At 37.6% G+C, this 22,730-nt stretch overlaps 1 protein-coding gene and 1 pseudogene across 10 annotated transcripts in view; both read right to left on the reverse strand.

The window, feature by feature from the left end:
• The window catches only part of CNOT10 (CCR4-NOT transcription complex subunit 10), a 77,710-nt gene that overhangs the window by 29,608 nt on the left and 25,372 nt on the right, over positions 1 to 22,730 (reverse strand). For all 10 annotated transcript variants that reach the window (XR_011527525.1, XR_011527524.1, XR_011527523.1 and 7 more), the window contains 6 exons: positions 20,496 to 20,646; positions 17,691 to 17,833; positions 14,630 to 14,716; positions 13,997 to 14,080; positions 12,192 to 12,309; positions 1,268 to 1,417 (listed from right to left, as the gene is read on the reverse strand). Coding sequence is in view for 6 of the 10 variants with exons in the window: in XM_070577390.1 (XP_070433491.1) it covers positions 1,268 to 1,417; positions 12,192 to 12,309; positions 13,997 to 14,080; positions 14,630 to 14,716; positions 17,691 to 17,833; positions 20,496 to 20,646 (733 nt within the window). In the remaining 4 variants the exon portion in view is untranslated. The remainder of the gene's footprint in view (positions 1 to 1,267; positions 1,418 to 12,191; positions 12,310 to 13,996; positions 14,081 to 14,629; positions 14,717 to 17,690; positions 17,834 to 20,495; positions 20,647 to 22,730) is intronic.
• On the reverse strand, positions 8,368 to 8,933 carry LOC103565940 (ubiquitin-conjugating enzyme E2 N-like; annotated as a pseudogene).

Consider the following 22,730-nt stretch of genomic DNA (forward strand, 5'->3'; position numbering starts at 1 on the left):
GAAGACATCTATTCCACTAAGTAATTAAACACTACCTTGTTTAATACCAGTGACACCAAATTGAAGTTGTAATAGCTCTCACTATGATGATCTCCAAACCCAACCCCACAAATATTCTCCAAAGTCATCTCAGTTGCCTGTGCTGATGAGGTCAGTGATGTTTCTTCTCATTTGCCAGCTCCTGAGGCAACAATGTTCCAGGAAGGCAAAGAAAAGAGACACGAGGACCTGGCCAGGTGGCTGAGTGGTTCAAGTTCTGCACACTCTGCTTTGTTGGCCCAGGTTCACAGTTTCGGATCCTGGGCACGGACCTACTCCACTCACCAGCCATGATGTGGAGGGGTCCCACATACAAAAAATATGGGAAGATTGGCAATAAATATTGGCTCAAGGCTAATCTTCCTCAAGTAAGTTAAAAAAAAAAAAAAAAAGAGAAGGATTGGCATTTGATGTTAGCTCAGCGCAAAATCTCCCACAGCAAAAAAACGAGAGAGGCAGGACCCCCTCTTACTCCTTTTCAACCTTACACTACTTGTCCACATTTTTAGAGCCTGTAAACAGATCCCATTCTTTTTTAGTTTCGGTTTGGTTAACCAATTTATTGTCACGTGCTTTCTTGACCAGAAGTATTCAGTTAATCTTAGGATGTTAGGGACTTTACTATGGAAATAAAAATTAATGTACTATACCTACAATGACTATGGTTCACTCACTCACTTATTCAAAGTTTCACAGTCCATAATAAAATAAGACTACCTGTGATCTTGGATACACTTTTCATCAATTAAATAGTTTTTTTATATTTTAAAAAGTTAAACAATTATTTGATTTTAAGCATTTCAGATTAAGGATTCATATAATATGAATACGAAAGGAATAAACTTCAGGAATTTACTTTAAGATTGTCAGATGCTGCTGACAGTATAGCATGTGAAACCTTGAAAAGAAGCTATAATAAAACTAGTTTGGCACAGTCAAGAAATCTTAGCAAACTATCTTGCTTTACAACATTACCATGTGGGATTACTGATTTTCAAATCCATGAAAAAGTGAAAGCAATTTAAATTTCTTTGATAATTACTCCTAACACCTTGCTATTCAAAGTAGCAATATCTACTAAAAATCCCCAGAGTCAAACTTGTTGGGCAGGATCAGTGTTACTTATATGTAGGTACGTGCGGCATGCATTTTGACCAAATGCCTGCTCTTTAAAATCATGCTTTCCTCAAGTTGTAAAATACAAACTGTCCCCCAGCAATGGGCTTACCTGGATCAGTGTTGCCTGCACTGAGCTGTGCACAGACATTGTCATTCTCCTGTAGAGCCTTTTTAAAGTAGAAAATTCCCAAATTGTGCTTGCTCATGGCAAAATGGATGCAACCAAGATTATTCCAGAACATGCATCGTAAGCATTCACCTGAAAAAAAACACAAATAAATTTGTCCACAGACACATTTTACGGTTGATGCACATCATAAAGAATCGCGCTTACCTAGCATGGTGCAATTCTATACGCAACTCCACTCAGTCCCCACAGAACAGTTTATACGGCATTTAAAATTGAGGAAATATCTGAACATTTTGTAAATTCCTTTTCTTTTAAAATCTCTTTTACTAAAGGTGATAAGCCAACGCTGCGTATTGATTTTGTTAGCCTGTTTAGTCTTTTTTTGATTTAATTTTTAATAATTGTAGGCAAATGATTCAAAAATGACAAAGACAAAAAATGTTTATTTGTAATATAATATGTATGTATTGCACCCACACAAAAAAATACTATGTAGAAACTGGCAAGAATGAAACATGTATATATGGAAATAGTTAAAATATATTAAATGAAGAAAAGAAAAAATATATAAAATAGAATATATAAAACCCTGCTGTTGGTTGTTAAACTGTAAGTCTCCACTGTTCGTTTGGTTCACACTTTTTTTTTTTTGGGAAGATTAGTGCCCTGAGCTAACATCCGTGCCCATCTTCCTCTACTTTATATGTGGGACTCCTACCACAGCATGGCTTGACAAGCGGTGCCATGTGCACCCAGGATCCAAACTGGCAAACCCTGGGCCACCGAAGCAGAATGTGTGAACTGAACAGCTGTGCCACCGGGCCAGTCCCAGTTTTACATTTTTACCTGGTCAAATTTAGTAATCTTTTCTAAGCTTTATGGTTCTTAAATTTTGGATAATGTTTAATCAAGGCTTCCCTACCACAAAATTAAAAGGTTCATCCAAGTTTTCTTTTGTTGCTTTTGTGATTTTATTTTTACCTTTTCATCCTTCATCTTTCTGGATTTTATTTTGGTGTAATGAAAGCTTTAGTTTTCCTTTTCTAAACGGCTTCCCAAGCATTCCAAAACAATTTACAGATAGTCCATCTTTTCCTCAATGATATAAAATGCTTGACTGGATTGACAAAATTAATAATCAGGATATTCAATGCTTAACACTAAAAACTAAAGGTTAGCTTCTGATGTATTTTAAAATTAAGTAATTATAATATTTAAAAAAGGAGGAAAACTATGCTTAGGATAAAAAGTAGTAGGAAATACACTGAAATGTTTAAAGGAGGTTGCTTCTAGATAGTGGCATTGAACATAGAACAAGTAAGAAAAATTCTATCCTCAAATGTTCTCTAATAAGCATATTTTATCAGCAGCAAAATTAATTTTATATATAGAAAGCAAATTAAATATTTTAAAATTAGTAACTAGGAAAAACATCAATATATAAAATACATAACTATATGAAAATCTTTCTTATTAAATTATCCTAACTGTTAACTGGTCAACTACATGACCTGCTCCTGACTCCATTTTAGAAGCTGATAATATCAATCTTGAAATCAGCATGAAGGCAATCCTAAGCAAAATCTTCTCATAGCATATTATCTTTCTAGTCTGAGGGATCATTTCAGTGTTTGGGTGTTAGTGGGCCTCTGAGAGGAAACTATGACAATAAAACCACCTAAAATAAAAATCTAGCAGAATTAAAAATGGGTACTCAGAACAAACAGAATACCTAAGAGAATTATAATGGAACAATTGCCTTTCTCCATCCTCTGTGACTCCACTGAACTGACGGGCTAAACGGAATAAAGTTTGAGTATGTTTGCACGTGTGTTCCATGCATGTACCCAAATAGAATCTGAAACAAAATGAATTAAAACCTTATTCATCCTTTGCATTTTAAACCTGGTGTAAAAGATTTTCAATAGTTTAGCCTCATGCCCTAAACAAATTGATTTTCCTCCTTCCTCCCCATAAAACAGCAATGATGTGAACTTAAATGACAGCTGCAAATTTTACCTTTCATTTTACCACTACTATCAAGCAATTCGTTAAATCTTTCTAAATAGAGGTAAGAATGGATAACAGTAATTATCTTCCTAACTTTAAGCAAGATTTTTGATATAGTTAATGTTCTAAATAAATCATTATATTCTTCACTGCTTTTATGGGAGAAAAGGGAAACATAAAAACATTATCATCTCGTTTCCTTAAAAGAGCTCACGTCAAAAGGCAAAAGCCCATGGGACCTTATGCCCCAGACACAATTTCTAAGCTGGTATTAAAATACAAAAAGAGAAGTGATGTCAGCACCATGGCAGACTAAGTGGTCCCCTGTGTCCTTCCCCTCTAAGTTATAACTGAACAGACATTCTTTAACCAACAGAGGATTCCCTACACAGCATAACAGGATGCCTGAGAGATCCAGGCAGCCACACATCTGAAGGTGGTTGGACTGGATCCCCAGAAAGCAGTGGAACTAGGTGAACCCGCCCCGCCCTGGCAGCAGTGATGCAGGTCTCAGGTCCTCACACAGTGGCCCAGTGCAACTCAAAGCAGAGGTGGGGGCAGCCCAGCCTGTGGGAACGATCCCCACCGAGTGGCAGCATAGGCACCCCTGCATAGGCACCCCTCCTGCCTAGTGCTGCAGCTCAGCTGCACTGCCCTCAAGCACTAGGACAGCACCAACCTGTGCAATAGAAAATGCACCCCCCCACCTAGCACAGCAGCACTGCACGAGTGACTCGCCCTCCAAGTGCAGAGGTCCCGCCCACATGAGTGCAACCTGCTGAGCAGCTATGGCCAGCCCGTGCAAACTCAGGGTGGCCCTACCAGCACAACTACAGCACATGGGGAAGGATCAGAAAACACAGCTCCTGTCCCCCCTGCACCCCCAGCAGTGGCAGGTGGAATCTGCAACCTGAAACCACAAATGTGCCAGCAAAGGATCAGTTCATCAACACCATGAAGAGCTACAGTAATACTTCAGAGCAGAAGGAAAATGACAAATCTCCAGAAACCAATCCTGAAGCCACAGAAGATTACAACCTAAATGAGAGAATTCAAAATAGCTGTCATAAAGAAACTAAATGAGTTATAAGAAAATAGACAGTTCAATGAGCTCTGGAATAAAATTAATGAGCAGAAAGAATACTTCACCAAAGAGACTGAAACTCTAAAAAAAACCACCAAACAGAACTTGTGGACATGAAGAACACAGTTAATGAGACAGAAAAAATCTAGTAAGCATAAAAAATAGACTGATATTATAGAGGACAGAATTAGTGAATTAGAGAATAGAAATACAGAAAAGCTTCAGGTAGATGGGAAGAGAGAACTAAAATTTTTAAAACATGAAATTCTTCAAGAAATATCTGACTCAACTAGGAAAAGCAATATAAGGATTTCAGGTATTCCAGAGGGAGAAGAAAGGAAGAAAAGACCAGAGAGCTTGTTCAGAGAAATAATAGTCGAGAAGTTACTAAACCTGGGGAAGAAACTAGACTTAAACTACAGGAAGCCCATCAAACTCCTAATTACATCAATACAGAAAGACCTTCTCCAAGGCATACAATATTAAAACTGGCAAAAGCCAATGACAAAGAAAAATATTAAGGTCAGCAGGCAAAAGAATATAACCTACAGAGGAACTCCATCAGGCTCTCAGTGGATTTCTCAGCAGAAACCGTACAGGCCAGGAGAGAATGGAATGATATACTCAGAATACTGAAAGACAAAAACTTGCAGCCAAGAATACTCTATCCAGCAAAACTATCCTTCAGATACAATGGAGAAATAAAAGCTTTCCCAGGTAAACAAAAGCTGAGGGAGCTCATTGCCACTATCCCTCCCTTATAATAAATGATAAAGGAAGCCCTCCTACCTGAAACAAAAAGACAAAGGTTTTCAAAGTTTTGAGCAAGGAGATAAATAGACGGACAAAATCAGAAAATTGCAGCTTGGGGCCGGCCCCATGGCCAAGTGGTTAAGTTTGCATGCTCCGTTTCAATGGCCCAGGGTTTCACTGGCTCGAATCGTGGGTGTGGACATGGCACTGCTCATCAGGCCAAGCTGAGTCGGCATCCCACATGCCAAAAGTAGAAGGACCCACAACTAAAAGTATACAACTACGTACCAGGGGGCTTTGGGGACAAAAAGGAAAAAATAAAATCTTAAAAAAAAGGAGAAAATTACAGCTCTCTATCAGAACAGGTTAGCAAACAATTGTAACAAAAAAGATAAAGGGAAGGAAAGCATCAAAAATAACTATAAACACTTAATTTACTCACAAATTCACAACACAAAAAAGAATAATTTGTGAAAACAATAACTCAGAGGGGAAGAGCAGAGGGATGGAACTTGCTTAGGCTAATGGAGATAAGAGGCTATCAGAAAATGGACTATCTCATCTAGGAGATCTTTTATACAAACCTCTAAACATGGTAACCACTAAACAAAAAATAAGAGCAGAGTCGCAAAGTATAAGCAAAGAGAAAACTGAGAAAACCATCACAGAAAACCACCAAATTGAAATGGCAGTCAGAGATACAAGGGAAAAGAAACAATGGAAATACAGAACAATCAAAAACGAGATAAAATGGCAGTATTAAGCCCTCATATGTCGATAATCACTCTAAACGTAAGCAGACTGAATTCTCCAATCAAAAGACACAGAGTAGGGGCTGGCCTGGTAGTGCAGCAGTTAAGTTCGCCATTCAGATCCCAGGTGTGGACCTATGCACCACTTGTCAAGCTATGTTGTGGCAGGCATCCCACATATAAAGTAGAGGAAGATGGGCACGATGTTAGCTCAGGGCCAGTCTTCCTTGGCAAAAAAAAGAAAAAGAAAAAAAAGAGGAGGATTGGTGGCAGATATTAGCTCAGGGCTAATCTTCCTAAAACAAAACAAAGACACAGAGTGACTGGAAGGATTAAAAAACAAGACCCAAGGGACGGCCTGGTGGTGAAGCAGTTAAGTTTGCACACTCTACTTCAGCAATCCAGGGTTGACAGGTTTGGATCCTTGGTGTGGACATACACACTGCTCATCAAGCCATGCTGTGGTGGCATCCCACAGACAAAACAGAGGAAGACTGGCACAGATGTAGCTCAGCCACAATCCTCCTCAAGCAAAAGAGGAAGATTGGCAACAGATGTTAGCTCAGGGCCAATCTTCCCCACCAAAAAACAAAAACAGTAAAAACAAGATGCAACAATATGCTGTCTCCAGGAAATGCATCTCAGCTCTAAAGACAAACACAGGCTCAGAGTGAAGGGATGGAAGACAGTATTCTGAGTTAATGGGAAGCAAAAGAAGGCAGGTTGCCATACTTAGACAAAGCAGACTTCAAGATAAAAAAGACAATGAGAGACAAAGAGGGGTAGTATATAATGATAAAAGGGACATTCCACCAAGAGGACTTCAGAACACTTCATAACACTTATGAATATATACGCACCTTACAACTGTGGCCTTAAATGAAACACTGGACCAGATGGACTTAATAGATACAAATATAGAACATTCTGTCCAAAAACAGCAGAATACACATTCTTCTCAAGTGCACATGGAATATTCTCAAAGACAGACCATATGTTGGGAAACAAGGCAAGCCTCAATAAGTTTAAGAAGGCTGAAATCATATCAAGCATCTTTTCCAACCACAGTGCTATAAAACAACAAATCAACTACAAGAAAAAGGTCAAGAAAGGCATGAATATGCGGAGATTAAACAACATGCTATTGAACAACCATTGGATCAATGAAAAAATCAAAGGAGAAATAAAAAAATACCTGGAGACAAATGAAAATGAAAACATAACATACCAACTCCTATGGGATGCAGCAAGAGCGGTCCTAAGAGGGAAATTCATAGCAATACAGGCCCACCTTAACAAACAAGAAAAAGCTTAAATAAGTAATCTTAAACTACACCTAACAAAACTAGAACAAGAAGAACAAATAAAGCCCAAAGTGAGCAGAAGGAGGGAAATAATAAAAATTAGAGCAGAAATAAATGAAATAGAACCTAAAAAATAGAAAGGATCAATGAAACTAACAGCTGGTTCTGCGAAGATACACAAAATTGACAAACCCTTAGCCAGACTAAGAAAAAAAGAGAGAAGGTACAAATACATAAAATTAAAAATGAAAGAGGAGAAATTACAATGGATACCACAGAAACACAAAAGATTATAATACTATGAAAAAAACACCAACAAATCAGAAAACCTAGAAGAAACGGATAAATTCATTTTTTTTTTTTAAAGATTGGCACATGAGCTAACATCTGTTGCCAAACTTCTTATTTTTCTTCTTCTCTCCAAAGCCCCCCAGCACACAGTTGTATATTCCAGTTGTGAGTGCCTCTGGCTGTGTTATGTGGGACACCACCTCAGCATGGCCCAATGAGTGGTGCCATGTCCGTGCCCAGAACCCAAACTGGAGAAACCCTGGGCCACTGATGCGGAGTGCATGAACGCAATCACTTGGCCATGGGGCCAGCCCCAACAGATTCTTTTTTAGAATAACAAAAAATATTTTACTAAAATGTAAGATTTACAGAAGTTTCCAGATAAGCTATACAAAATGGTCACAAGCTTTTTCTTGAAGAGAGGATTCACTGTGACAGCAAAGTCACAATGTTATTAGTGAGGGCTGCGATGTTTGTTCAATGTTCCCATTTTGGTTCAAACAATCAAGCTTGTCCATCTACAGTGTCTAAATAAAGTCAGACTTGGCTATAGAGCATATACTAAAGAACTGGTTAGCTGCTTTTAACCAATGCAATTAGATCACCATAAAAAGAGGGAAGGAGCCCATTAAATTAAAATAAAACTAACCCCCCAAAACATAATAAAGAAAACACCCACACCCCTGTAGCTAACCCTGACAAGTACCTTCATTCACAATGCTTTACACTTAAACCATGATGGGGAAAATTAATAAAAGCAGAGCGGGGCCACTGCTTTCACATGTTTTGCGACAATCCAGATGATACTTCTAGCCTCTGCTCATGTTTTACAACAGTGAATCAGGACAAGACATAGATTTACACCAGAGGACTGAAGATGTCTAGCCTTTTATTCTGTAATGTTTCTAAGACTGTGTCCATTAAATGCAAACAAACAAGGAAGAAGTCTTGGCAGAACAGGAGAAGTGACACACACCTGACGATCAGATAAATTTAAATATTATTCATGGCATATGGCCTAGTCCATGCTCTAGCTGCTTCTATGGCTTGGGCTTCGTTGGTCTTCCAATGCTCTGGTACATCATTTGCTAATGGATCATCTGGATTAGGAGCACTTAACAAAGCCTGGATCAATAGCAGAACTGTGCAGATCTGCGGTGCTGGGGACCACTTATCTTTCAAATTATCTAAACACATCCTTCCCAACTTGTCTACATTAGGATGATAAATTTTGTCATAAAACATACTTTAGGAGCTGCCATTGGGCATTCTTCTGGAAGAAATAGTTCAAGTTTAAAAGTCCCTCCCTCAAAGGGGGAATCCTGGGTGCCAGCAATGACCACATGAAAATAACGGGTGTTGCTTTCATCCAGTTCTGCTTTAATGCCAGGAACTAGTTCTGCCAGCAAATGCTGGGTTTCCTTGATAATCCTGTGGGGTAGCCCAGCCATCTTGTCATATCCCAAGTTTGGCCTCTGGTCTTATACCTGGTTCTGCTCACCTCACGTGTGAGTGGAAGTCCTGGATAAATTCTTAGACTCACATAACCTCTCAAAACTGAATAAAGAAGAAACAGAGAATCTGAATAGACCAATCACAAGTAGAGATAGAAACAGCAATAAAAAAGTTCCCAAAAACAAAAGTCTAGGAACAGATGGCTTCTCTGGAGAATTCTACCAAACATTCAAAGAAGAATTAATACTTATCCTTCTCAAGCTATTCCAAAAAACTGAAGAAGATGAACACTCTCTGACTCATTCTAAGAGGCCAATATTACCCTGATACCAAAACCAGACAAGGACAAGACAAGGAAGGAAAGTTACAGGCCAATATGCTGATGAACATAGATGAAAAATCCTCAACAAAATATTGGCAAATCGAATATAGCAATACATTAAAAGGATCACACACCATGACCAAATGGGATTTATACCAGCGATGCAGGGATGGTTCAACATCCGCAAATCAATCAATGTGATATAACCACATTAACAAGATGAGGAATAAAAGTCACATGATCATTTCAATAGAGGCAGAGAAAGTATTTGACAACATCCAACATCTATTTATGATAAAAACTCTCAATAAAATGGGTATAGAAGGAAAGTACCTCAACATAATAAAGGCCATATATGATAAACCCACAGCCAACATGACACTTAATGGTGAAAAAAATTGAAAAGCCACCCGTCTGAGAACAGTAACAAGACAAGGGTACCAACTCTCACCACTCTTATTCAACATAGTATTAGAGGTTTTGGTCAGAGAAATTAGGCAAGAAAAAGAAATAAAAGGTATTCGAACTGGAAAGGAAGAAATAAAACTCTCACTATTTGTGGACAACATGATTCTATATATAGAAGATCCTAAAGAATCCACCAGAAAACTATTAGAAATAATCAACAACTAGAGGAAACTTGTAGGGTACAAAATCAACCTACAAAACTCAGTTGCATTTCTATACATTAATAACAAACTAGTAGAAAGAGAAGTTAAGAATACAATCCTATTTACAATCGCAACAAAAAGAATAAAATATCTAGTAATAAATTTAACCAAGGAGATGAAAGACCTATACACTGAAAACTGTAAGACGTTATTGAAAGAAATCAAAGAAGACATAAAGAAATGGAAAGATCCCATAATCACGGATTGGAAGAATAAACGTAGATAAAATGTCCATATTACCTAAAGCAATCTACAAATTCAATGCAATCTCAATCAGAAACCAAATGACTTTCTTCACAGAAACAGAACAAAGAATTCTAAAATTTATATGGAATAACAAACGACCCCGAATAGCAAAAGCAATGCTGAGAAAAAAGAACAAAGCTGGAGGCATCACAGTCCATGACTTCAAAATATACTACAAAGCCACAGTAATCAAAACAGCACAGAACTGGCAGAAAAACAGGCACACAGATCAATGGAACAGAAGTGAAAGCCTGGAAATAAAACCACACACCTACGGACAGCTAATCTTCGACAAAGGAGCTAAGAAGATATAATGGAGAAAGGAAAGTCTCATCAATAAACGGTGTTGGGAAAACTGGACAGCCACAAGCAAAAGAATCAAAGTAGACCATTATCTTTCTCCATACACAAAAATTAACTCAAGGGGCCAGCCCCGTGGCTGAGTGGTTAAGTTGGCGCTCTCTGCTTCAGTGGTCTGGGGTTTCACCAGTTCGGATCCTGGGTGCAGACATGCCACCGCTCATCAAGCCATGCTGAGGTGGCATCCCACATGCCACAACTAGAAGGACCCACAACTAAAAGTACACAACTATGTACCAGGGTGCTTTGGGGAGAAAAAGGAAAAAATAAAAAATCTTTAAAATGGATTAAAGAGTTCCAGGTAAGACATGAAACCATAAAACTCCCAGAAGAAAACAGGCTCTCTTTGACATCGGTCTTAGAAGGATCTTTTTGAATACCATGTCTACTCAGGAAAGGGGAACAAAAGAAAAAATAAACAAATGAGGCTTCATCAGACTAAAGAATTTCTGCAAGGCAAAGGAAACCAGGAAGAAAATGAAAAGACAACCCACCAACTGGGAAAAATATTTGCCAAATCATATATCCAATAAGGGGTTAATTTCTAAAATATATAAAGAACTAATGCAATTCAACAACAAAAACAACCTGATCAAAAAATGGGCAGAGGATATGAACAGACATTTTTCCAAAGAAGATATACAGATGGCCAATAGGCACATGAAAAGATGTTCAACATCACTAATTATTAGGGAAATGCAAATCAAAACCACAATGAGGTATCACCTTATACCCATCAGAACGGCTATAATTCACAAGACGAAAAATAACAAAACTTGGAAAAGACATGGAGAAAAGGGAACCCTCATACACTGCTGGTGGGAATGCAAACTGGTGCAGCCACTATGGAAAATAGTATGGAGAGTTCTCACAAAAATTAAAAATACAAATACCATATGATCCAGGTATCCCACTATGGATATTTATCCAAAGAATATGAAATCAACACTACAAAGAGATTTATGCACCCCTATGTTCACTGAAGCATTATTCACAATAGCCAAGATGTGGAAGCAACCCAAGTATCCATCAAGTGATGAATGGATAAAGAAGATGTGGTACGTACACACACACACTACTACTCAGCCATAAAAAAGCCAAAATCGCCCCATTTGCAACAACATGGATGCACCTTGGGGGTTTCGTGTTAAGTGAACAAGCCAGACAGAGAAAGACAAATACCGCATGATTTCACTCATATGTGGAAGATAAAACACATGGACAAAGAAAACAGGTTAGTGGTTACCAGGGCGGGAGAGGGTGGGGGGTGGGGTAAACGGGCATAAATGTATGGTGACAGATAAAAACCAGACTATTGGTGGTGAACATGACGCAGTCTATACAGAAACTGATATATAATAATGGGCACCTGCAATTACAAAATTATAAACAAATATGACCTCAATAAAATAATTTAAAAAAAGGAAAAAAGAAAGAGTGAGCAGGTGAGGTGAAAGAAAAGTAAAAGAAGTGAGCCTTCTTCTAAAATGGAAACTAGCAATAAAATTCCAGGAATCTTCTGCAGCACAAATAATAAAACTTTTTCATTAAAAAAATAGCAGAGATCACTCTGAAGATCAGTCTAGGGGAAAAAACAAGCATCAAGAGGTAAAAGAGCCAAGAAGAAAACAGAAAATTTCACAATTTTGTTTTACCTGTTTTCATGAATCCTGGATGCTCAGCAATGTTGGAACTATTTAGTAGCTTCACAGCTTTTCGATAATTGCCCCTTAAGTACTCAAAATTGCTTTTAAGAAACAGAGACGGTGCAGACTGTAAAGAAAATACAAGTTACTTACAATTTGTTTTCAGATGCCTAATGCAAGATCATAATCACACTGTTGCACTGACGTGTTAAGAGCGTAAATGAATCACTTAAGTCGTGGTCACAAAAAATAAGTCTCTAAATTTTTCACTGTTCTCACAATCTAAAAAAAATTAAACTTGTTAGAGAACACCTTATAAATGGACTTATTAAAGGTCTACCTAAAAAAATACACACAACATATATGTAGAAGAATATAGTCTGCAGAGAATCAACTGACTGTGATCATCGATTACACTACTAACTGGAAACCATATTAGCTGCACAAACCAGGCCCTTCATTTTAGTGGTTATTAGAGAGGCTGGTGATGTCTCTTATTTTTTAGGATACAAATGCACCCTCATTAGAAGCCAAAGAGGTAAAAATAATCAAATGCTTTTCCAAATAGGAAAAAAAAAAAGTGTCACTCCATGAATGGAAAAATTTCCTAACAGAATGCCTTATTTTTGAGCGGTAATGTTACAAAAATCATGTTTTAGATTGCAGAATCTCTCTCGCTTCTCCTAAGAATCTTGATGGTGGAGGGTCATCTACGTAGTACCTACTTAGAATGCAAAACTATGCAGAGGTCTGGGGACTGAACATCCATCCAGGAGGACATCTGGAATCCTTGTCTCGTTATTCACTCACTTTAGCCTAGCTACAGGCTTTCCTTCTAAATCCTCATTCACGCTTTGCTCTGCCTCCTAGTCACTGAGGACACAAGGCTTTCCAGGCTTACTCCAGGCAATACTTCCTCCTGAAGTTTTCCCTGCCTTCGGTATGACTATAACACTGCATTACAATTTATTTTCCTGTTTGCCTCTCCCCTACTACGATGGCATCCTTTAAGGCAGGGATCATGTCTTTTTATCTCAAACAAAGTTTGATAACGGCTGGGTGACTAGTTAGACCTTTCCCTCTTAGCCTCAAGTGTACCCCCCTCAGTTTTGGGTTACAATTGTTCTCCTCAAAAATCACTTGAGTACTGACTCAGTGGCTAAACTGGATCCTGGGTGAGATTTCTAGGGCCAATTTTCCTGAATTATTCTTACAACGAACCATATCTCCTTATGATTTCATACTTTTAATTAACAGTTTTCCTAAAAGCATCAAGAATGTTCACAATTCTGTCTCTTCTCTCTACGGTCTTAAAAATTATTTATCAGTGGAGGGAGTGGAAGGAAAGACTCATTATATTTCAAATACTCTAGCACCAGTCAAACTGAAGGTATTGGCAGATTTGGGCTACAACTGGACTGTTAATCTTTGATAAATGTTTTGAGCATAATCTAAAAAAATCTTAAAGTGTCTAATTAACAGCAAATGTTTAAGTGAATTATGATAAACTGCTCACAGAACACTAGATAGTTTTTTTAAATGTTGGTTTTGAATGCTACATACCAAGGGGAAATGTTTGCTATAATCTTAAGTGAGAAAAGTATTATATTAATATTAAATTGTACAGACAGTATGATCACTACTTCACAACTCAATATCAAGGTTTATATCTGGTAGTATATACATACTATAATAGAGTAAAATAAATTATTTAAAACTGACAAATACCTATTGTCCAAATAAGAAAGTTTTAGGACATAAAAGCGACATATTGGGGAAAAAAAAAAAGAGAGAAAAGTCAGGAAGAAACTTACATTTCCAGCTGTGTTCATGACTGACTTGATTTCCCTTTTGCATGCTTTCAGGGACTTCATTTGGATATAAGCTCTTACTTTATACTGTCAAAGGAAAAATGGCAGTCTGTGTGAGAACTACGGTGGATTTACACATACTAAAGTAGCTGTACTTTCTAGTTAAAGAAATTGAACCCAATCTGTTTATAACATAGTTGTACCAATTACCTGCAAAAGCAAGTTTAAAATTATCTTTATCTATTTTTACTATACTTAGAATATACTCTAAAAAACTAAAAACATGCTGGAATAAAATTTACACATAAGTGCCAAGTAAAAATCCTATCAATTCTTATCTGTACACGTCTAGCCAACAATGAACTTTAAAATTCTACAAACTGATTTTATCATCCAATACATTCCCAGGCCATTTCTCTCAGTCTTCTATAGAGTAATTAAAAGAAATGATATTACATTACCACCTGAAGCACAATATATTTTGAAGGATAAATGTGCTTCCAAACTATAATACTTTAAAGTCAAAAAAATACACGCCTTGAATTATTACCTGCTTTCAAAGATCTATCACATTCTTCATCATTCACAGCTGCAAGTAAACATATGTGATGTATAACCTCTCAAAATTTACGCTACCTGATGTATCTTTGATTTTGCAGCTTCTATTAGAGCTCCACTTTCAGCTTTATGATTAGATCCGTCTTTGTTGGTGTTATTACCAGTCTGTAGGGTGATGAAACAAAGTTAACCCAAATTAACTATTTTTGACCATAATTTAAATCAGTGATTTCCAAGTGAGCTAATCTGAATCACCTAGAGAGCATTTTCAAAATTCAGAATCCCAGGTCCCACTCCCAGAGATTCAGGTCTAACAGTCTGGAGTGGGTGACAGGAAGCCCTACTATGAGACCCTCACAGTTGAGCATAATGATAGGCCAGGTTTAAAAAGCATGGATCTGGGGCCAGCCTGGGGGCGCAGAGGTTGGGTTCGCACGTTCCGCTTCTCGGTGGCCCCGGGTTCGCCGGTTCAGATCCTGGGTGTGGACATGGCACCGCCTGGCACGCCATGCTGTGGTAGGCGTCCCACATATAAAGTAGAGGAAGATGGGCATAGATGTTGGCTTGGGGCCGGGCTTCCTCAGCAAAAAGAGGAAGACTGGCAGTAGTTGGCTCAGGGCTGATCTTCCACAAAAAAAAGGAAAAAATAAATAAAAAGCATGGATATTACTTGGGCAAAACTCAGGTGATCCTTCTAAAACCCAGAACAGATCATGTCATTCTCTGCTTAATAAGTTTCTCTGGTATCAACACTGCCAACATCCTACCCTAAATTCCTAGTAAAGTATTCAAAATCCTTCACAGTATAACCCATATTTGAGTTGTCGATCTCATCTGCTGATCTCCATTACATATCTCAGGTACTACCCATTTCAGATTGCCAGAAATTCCTCCAACACGCCACTCTCACACCTTTGGGGCTATTTTCTCTGCCAAGATGGCTATCCTGCTCCATACTTCCTCTTCTGACTTGCTGAACTATTACATCTTTCAAGGACCAAGTCAAACATCCGAACATCTCTGAAACCTTCCCTAACCTGCTTCCTCCCAGTCCAGGAACAGATATTGCTCAATCTTTCTCCTCCCACAGACCTGAGTTCCTTGAAAACAACTGCAATGTTTTCATTTTTGTCACCTTAGTACCTAGCAGAGCACAGAAAAGTTTGTTTAACTGAGTTATAGTTCATCAACTATTGCAAGTACGGAACATAGAAATTTTACTAATATTTTACTAAAGAGTGTTTAGGAATAACGCTGATTATTTAACTGAACTCTCATATATATATATATATACACACACACACACATTCACATACCTTGTTAAACTGAAAACAGCAACATTAGATGTTTATTTTTAAACCTCAAGAACTTAGACAGGTAGAAAGAAAGGTACTGACGATGTTTTCTGCAAATACTCCATGTTTTTACAAAAAGGCCAGGGAGAGGAAGAAAGAATTATCCCTAGACAATGAGAAGCACACGCAAAATAAAGAACCAGAGAACTAAGATGTATCGCTAATGTGCACCAACTCTCTTATTAGAACATGGTGAAGCTTGTCACAAATGTGCGCTCTTTTTGAAGAACTTTAACAATGAAATTTTCCCTAGTGAAAACTATCTTGTTTATCCAGATTATGGAATTCTACTGTCTCAAGTCTAATCTTTACATTCTGTAAAACCATTATCTCACATACAAAAAGATGCTAACATACATCCTTAGTCACTAGAGAAATTTAAACTATTATGAGATATCACATCACACCCATTAGGATGGGTACAATTTAAAAAAAGATAACGGATTGGCAAGAATGAGAAGAAACTGGAACCCTTGTAAGTTGCTGGTAGGAAAGTAAAATAGTGCAGTTACTTTAGAAAACAGTCTGGTAGTTCCTCCTAAGGTGCAATATAAAGTTACCATATGATGCAGCAACTCTACTCTTAAATATATACCCAGGAAAACCGAAAACATATGCCCTTATAAAAACTTGTACATAAATGTTTATAGAAGCATTATTTACAATAGCCAATAGTGGAAAGCACCCAAATGTCCATCAATTGATGAATGGATAAAAAATGTGGCATATTCATATAATGCCATATTATTCGGCCATAAAAAAGAATGACATATATGAAAAAGGAATGAAGTACACGCTACAACATGGTAAAAGCTGAAAATATTATGCTAAGTGAAAAGAGACCAATTACAAAAGACCACATATTGTATGATCTCATTTTTATGAAATGTCCGTGACAGGCAAATCCAGAGACAGAAAGTAGACTAGTAGTTGCCAGGAGCTGAGGGAAGGGGGAAATGGGAATGACAAATAGGTACAGGGTTTCTTTTTGGGGTGATAAAAATGTTCTGGGATTTAGATAGTGGTAACGGTTGTACAACTCAGTGAGTATAATAAAAACCACTGAATTGTACACACTTTAAAATGGTAAATTATGTGAATTACATTTCTTTTTCTATTTTTTTGGTCATTAAATCAAAATTTTAATTCAACTGTCTCTCCCTACCTAGCCTGTGGACTGCCTGAGGATAGGCATAATTCTTTTTATTTTTATTTATTTATTTTATTTATTTTTATTTTTTTATATTTTTCCTTTTTCTCCCCAAAGCCCCCCAGTACACAGTTGTATATTTTAGTTGTGTGCCCTTCAAGTTGTGGCACATGGGATGCCACCTCAGCATGGCCTGATGAGTGGTGCCATGTCCGCACCCAGGATCCGAACTGGTGTAACCCTGGGCCGCCGAAGTGGAGCACACGAACTTAACCACTCGGCCACGGGGCCGGCCCCTGATTTTCATTTATTAAAAAAATTTTTTTTAATTGAGGTATAATTGACATATAACATTAGATGTTTCAGGGGTACAATATAATGATTCAATATTGGTATATATTGCAAAAGGAATAAGTCTAGTTAACTTCCGTCACCACACCTAGTTACAAATTTTTTTCTTGTGAAGATTTTAAAGATAAATTCTTAGCAACTTTCAAATACGCAATACATTATTAACTATAGTCACCATGGTGTGCAGAGAATTATATTTCAATAAAGCTGTTAAAATAATACTTAATAACCACAAATATTAACCACATTTTAAATTTTAGTCTGATCACCTCAGAACACTCACCTCATTCTTTCCATTTTTGTTATTGTTACCCTGTGAAATCATTTTTTCTAGGACAGCAAGGAGATGCAAAGCTTTCTCAGCTTGGTAGGTTAATATATACAGGTCTACAAGCAAAAAACACACTGCTTGGGCAAATTTTTCTTCTGGGGAGAAAAAAAACAGGAAAAGAAAAGTCATACTCCAAAGTGAAGAAAACATCTCACACCATTTCCCCCCAAGAAAGCTCTAAAGAGCAAAGCCTAAGTCTTTACTTAAATGACTATTCATCACCTAGAGCCAGGAAGAGAAGCAACTTGCAAGGGCAACAATGCCATTCTACTAGTCATTTCAAGGCCTCTCATTTCAGGGATCCTAGTGACTCAACATTCTTTGGCAAAATATCTACCAGCCACCAGCACATGAAACGAGGAGCACTACTGTAGGTGGAAGGAAACCTCCATTCCAATACCTGCTTGGCTATGTACTCAATGTGTGGTCTCTGCACATCACTGAACTAATCTTTAGACTTCAGCTGGCTGACCTGTAAAACGCGGAGAATACTTTACCTGCCTGAAGGCAGGGGGTGGACCTGGTGATCCCTTAATGTTCCTTCTAACTGTAAAAAGGTCTTTGACTCTAGGAAATAGATTTCCTTTCTAGGCGTAGAGATGGGCAACAGAAATGATTTGACTACAGAGACAAAAGAAGCTAAGTGTGGATTGGAGCATATCAGAAAATTAAAACAGTCAAGAGGAAAATACAAAGACAAGTACTTCAAAGGAAGAAGAATCCAACGAAGAGAGGAAGGGCACCCTCGTATGATATAACACCGCTTTCCTTCCTCTTCAAAAGAGAAAAGTTAAAATAAGGTCTAAAAGAAGGCTGCTATAATCAAGAGGAGAAAATTCCAAAAGCCCTTACACGCCTCCAACAAGTCCTCCTGGCTCCATTCTCGCTCCTACACAGCAGCCAGAGCGGAATCCATTTTAAACTAAAATCAATGCAGCCGACGTGCAAAGGTCACAGATCTCCCAGGGTTTCCCACCACACTTAACACAGTAAGTCCTTACCTCGGCTACAAGGCTTTACATGCTCTGCCCCTTGCTACTTCTGAGTTCATTTCCTACTGTTCTCTCCACCAAGCTCGTCACTGTGGCCTTCCTGCTGTTCCTCTCACTCATGAAACGCAAGCTCACCCCAGGTCCTCTGCCTGTACTATGACCTCTGGCTGGAATGCTCTCCCCCTAAAGAGTCGCATGGCACACCTCTTCTCTTCATTCAGGTCTCTTTTAAAATACTGTGTTATCCCAAGCCTTCCTTGATTACTTTATCTAAAAACAACATCCCCAGTCAATCTATCCTCTTTTTAGCTTTTCTTCACAGCATTTAACTACCTATATTATATATTATTTATATTTTTTATAATTTATATTATTTTATAATTTATATAAAATATAAAATATATTTATTATATTTTATAATTTATATTTATATTATTTATAATTTTAGCTTTTCTTCACAGCTTTTAACTACCTATATTATATATTATAAATATATAATTATTGTGTTGCTCTCTCTCTCCCACTAGTATATAAGCTTAATGAGGGTAAAGATTTTCTCTGGTTCATTCACTGCATTATCTTCAGATCCCAGAACAGTGTCTGGTCCATAGCATATGCTCAATAAATATATGTTGTATGAAGAAACAAGTAATAAAATTAAAAACAATAATAATAATTTTCAAAGAAGAAAAAAGGATTTGAATACTGACTATATTCCACTCATAGTACAAATTAACAGAATTTCATGAAGTGTTCTTGAAATCTAAAAACCAGCTTTACAGAAAAACCTATCTGTGCCATCCTAGAAATATAATTCCGATTTCTAGCTTTACAGAAGAAAGGAACTGGCCACTAGTTTCAGTCTTTCATCACTGACGTCTCTCCTGCCCACTCTGCCCTCAGGATTGAAAGAAGAGAAGTATCTTGAAAAGGCCTCCCTGGAGCCAGAGTAAACAGCTGTTGAACCAGTCGTCAGCAAAGGTGGACCCTGTAACTCTTCTCAGAGCACCACGGAGGAGGCACCGCACCCCACCATGTGTCCTGTGGTGACCACGTCAGCAATGAGGTGTTTATAAAGCAGGAATTCACATTAGTGTTTTGAATTTAAAAGAAAGTAACCATAGAGAAAAAGATAAAAATGTGAATCACAACTGACATCTGACTGCTCGTGGGCTGGAAACCAACAGCCCTCTCTAACAACCTGTCCTGGGTCCAGCTCTGCTGCTCTCTTTGTTCCCTCTTTCTTCCTTTGCCCTTACCTTTCTTACTACTCTTACTTGAGGCTAGTTAACTGTAAGCTAGTTAAGACACCAAAAAACCTAACATAGTTCTTACTAGCTACTTTATGATTACCCACAAAAATTTCAGTTACGCAATAGACAAAATAAAATACTATACCGCCCTCTAATATTCCAAAACACTCCTTCCTCAATACACTACTCATGGAAGAAAGGATCAGTACACTAGGTGGTATTTAAACAGCAAAGAGAAAACAGAAATCACTAAGTCTCTCCAATTAAAAGTGGCATTTCTAACGGTTATCTTCAAAAACAGGGGGAGGGGGAGATGGTAAAAAACATCCTGGATTCATCTAAAAGTGATATAATTTTTATCTTCTCTAACCATTAAGAAAATATGACCCAGCTTTTTTTCTTTCTTTAAATACTGACACATAATCTCTGATTCAGGTTATCTAGGTAAAAGTACCAGAGACCTTTGCAAGTATGAGAAGATAGGGAAATTTGTGACTTGACAGGTAACGTACCAAAAGGTTCTATGAACTGATAAAGTTTTTCACCAACTGATATCGCTTCTGTATACTGCCGCAGATGATAAAGAATGACCGCTTGATTGTAATACAACATGCTGTTTTCAACATCATCTAATCCGTCCATTTCTTCAACAGCTGAGTGGACCTATAAAACCATCAACAGGGATTATGCTCTAACAACGCTAAGAAAACAAAGAGCAAAATTGAAAGAATCTATATGAATAAACAGGAACACAGGCTGGCATTTCTTACTCTGAATTTTTCCACATTTTCAACAGGACCTCTAGATTTTAATTACCCTCACATACTAAAAATTATTTCATTCATCATAAAATTTTGTTAAGTAAAACATTTTGATGGAACTTCCTAGCACAAGGCAAGGCAATTCTCTTCCTTGCCACTGTGAGGTTATCTTCAATGTCTTAACTGTCAACATGGCCTCTAAGTTGGAGTCCCACTTTCTAGCCTCGAGGAATGAGCAAAACTCAAAATGACCTTTCCTATGAGAATGTTATGCAGTATGTATACATAAGTTTGATTCCATTTTGTAAAAACTAAAGTAAAATTTAAACATTTACAAACAATAGCTAACTACTTAACTATGTGCCAGGCCTGCTACATTAAATGAGAACATCTCACTTAATCCTCACCAGACCTCAAGGACATAGATAATATTATCATTTCCATTTTATAAATTAGGAAACAAGCACAAAAAGCTTAAATATCTTGCCCAAGGCCATATGGCTAGGAAGTATATTTTCTGATTTTCCTATTATGTTCACAACAAAAAAATAACTGTTCCCATAATAAAAAAGAATACATTTTTAAAGTAATGAACAACAAAATACACTTTGTCACACACGGCAGTGAAAATAGGCTTTTAATGGCTTTGCTAGAACCCTAAAATCCACATCTGCGACCAAAAGAAAAACATCACAACGCTTTGCTTTTTAAAGTTAATGACTATCTGTATATCCCTTCTGTAAGCTGCAGCAATAGGCTTTTCAGTTTTTTTTTTTAAAGATTGGCACCTAAGCTAACATCTGTTGCCAATCTTCTTTTTTTTTCTTCTTCTCAAAGCCCCCCAGTACATAGTTGTATATTCCAGTTGTAGGTCTTTCTGGCTGTGCTATGTGGGATGCCGCCTCAGCATGGCTTGATGAGCAGTGCCATGTCTGTACACAGGATCCGAACCAGCGAAACCCTGGGCCCCAGAAGCGGAAGCGGGGCACGTGAATTTAACCACTTGGCCACAGGGCCAGCCTCAGGCTTTTTAATTTTAATCAAGCTTCACAACCATTCTGTAATTCCATGTAACACATGAAACTGGAATTCTACCTGTCCTTAAACTTTCTTTGCCATTACAAAGATTGCAGTAAACTACTGAGCAGTGTTAAGTAATTAATTCTAAGAGTGACATTTCCCTAAATTAAGCAGGGGAACTTTGATATACACGGACTTAACAACATTGGTTTGGCTAATGGCAAGGAACCAGGAGGTTCATGACACATAGTGATTTGTAATCAGACTTCTGCAGACTTCAATCACCTGTATGGTGAGCTTGACAAGGAGGTTCAAACGTTAACAATGGGTGCTAGCTGAAAAACAGCATGTGCATCTCAATGAGTCTGGGGTTCTTGATAATCTTCACTTATCAAGTCACTATTTTCAAGAGATTAAAAACAGTCTCTTTAAGTAGAGAAAAGAATTTCCAAAGAAAGACAACACTTTTTGGTAGTCATGTAATGGAGAGAGAATGAGCTAAGAAAAGATTAATTCTTAGGCTGAGAGGGGATTCTGGATAAATTAAGGAGTTTTGGATTCAGCAATGGTTGAATTTATGACATGATAGCCACATTTTTTATATTTCATCAAAATAATTCAGTAATTGCTCCAGCCAGAACAAAAATTACTCATCAAATGAGAAAAAAAGTTAATGAAAGCAGAATAGGATGAAAAGGTGTGTCACTATGCCCAGGACATGTGACTGAACAGAAGTATGATTTAGAGAAAGCCGGGAGACACAAGTGCAAACGCTTCTCGGAAACTCAAGAGAGATGGAAGTCACTGGGGGTGTGTGCGTGTGGGGGGGTTACTGAGTCAACCTTATTAAGAATAAAGGCTGGTGAAAGGATTTAAGAAAGTAGTTTTCTTGACTTAACAGGAAGTTTGCAAGAGCCTCTTATTCTAAAAACAAAAGTTTAAGAATAAACTTGTGCTCAAAAACCA

The sequence above is a fragment of the Equus przewalskii genome, chromosome 15 (genome assembly GCF_037783145.1).
Source record: "Equus przewalskii isolate Varuska chromosome 15, EquPr2, whole genome shotgun sequence".
NCBI lineage: Eukaryota > Metazoa > Chordata > Mammalia > Perissodactyla > Equidae > Equus > Equus przewalskii.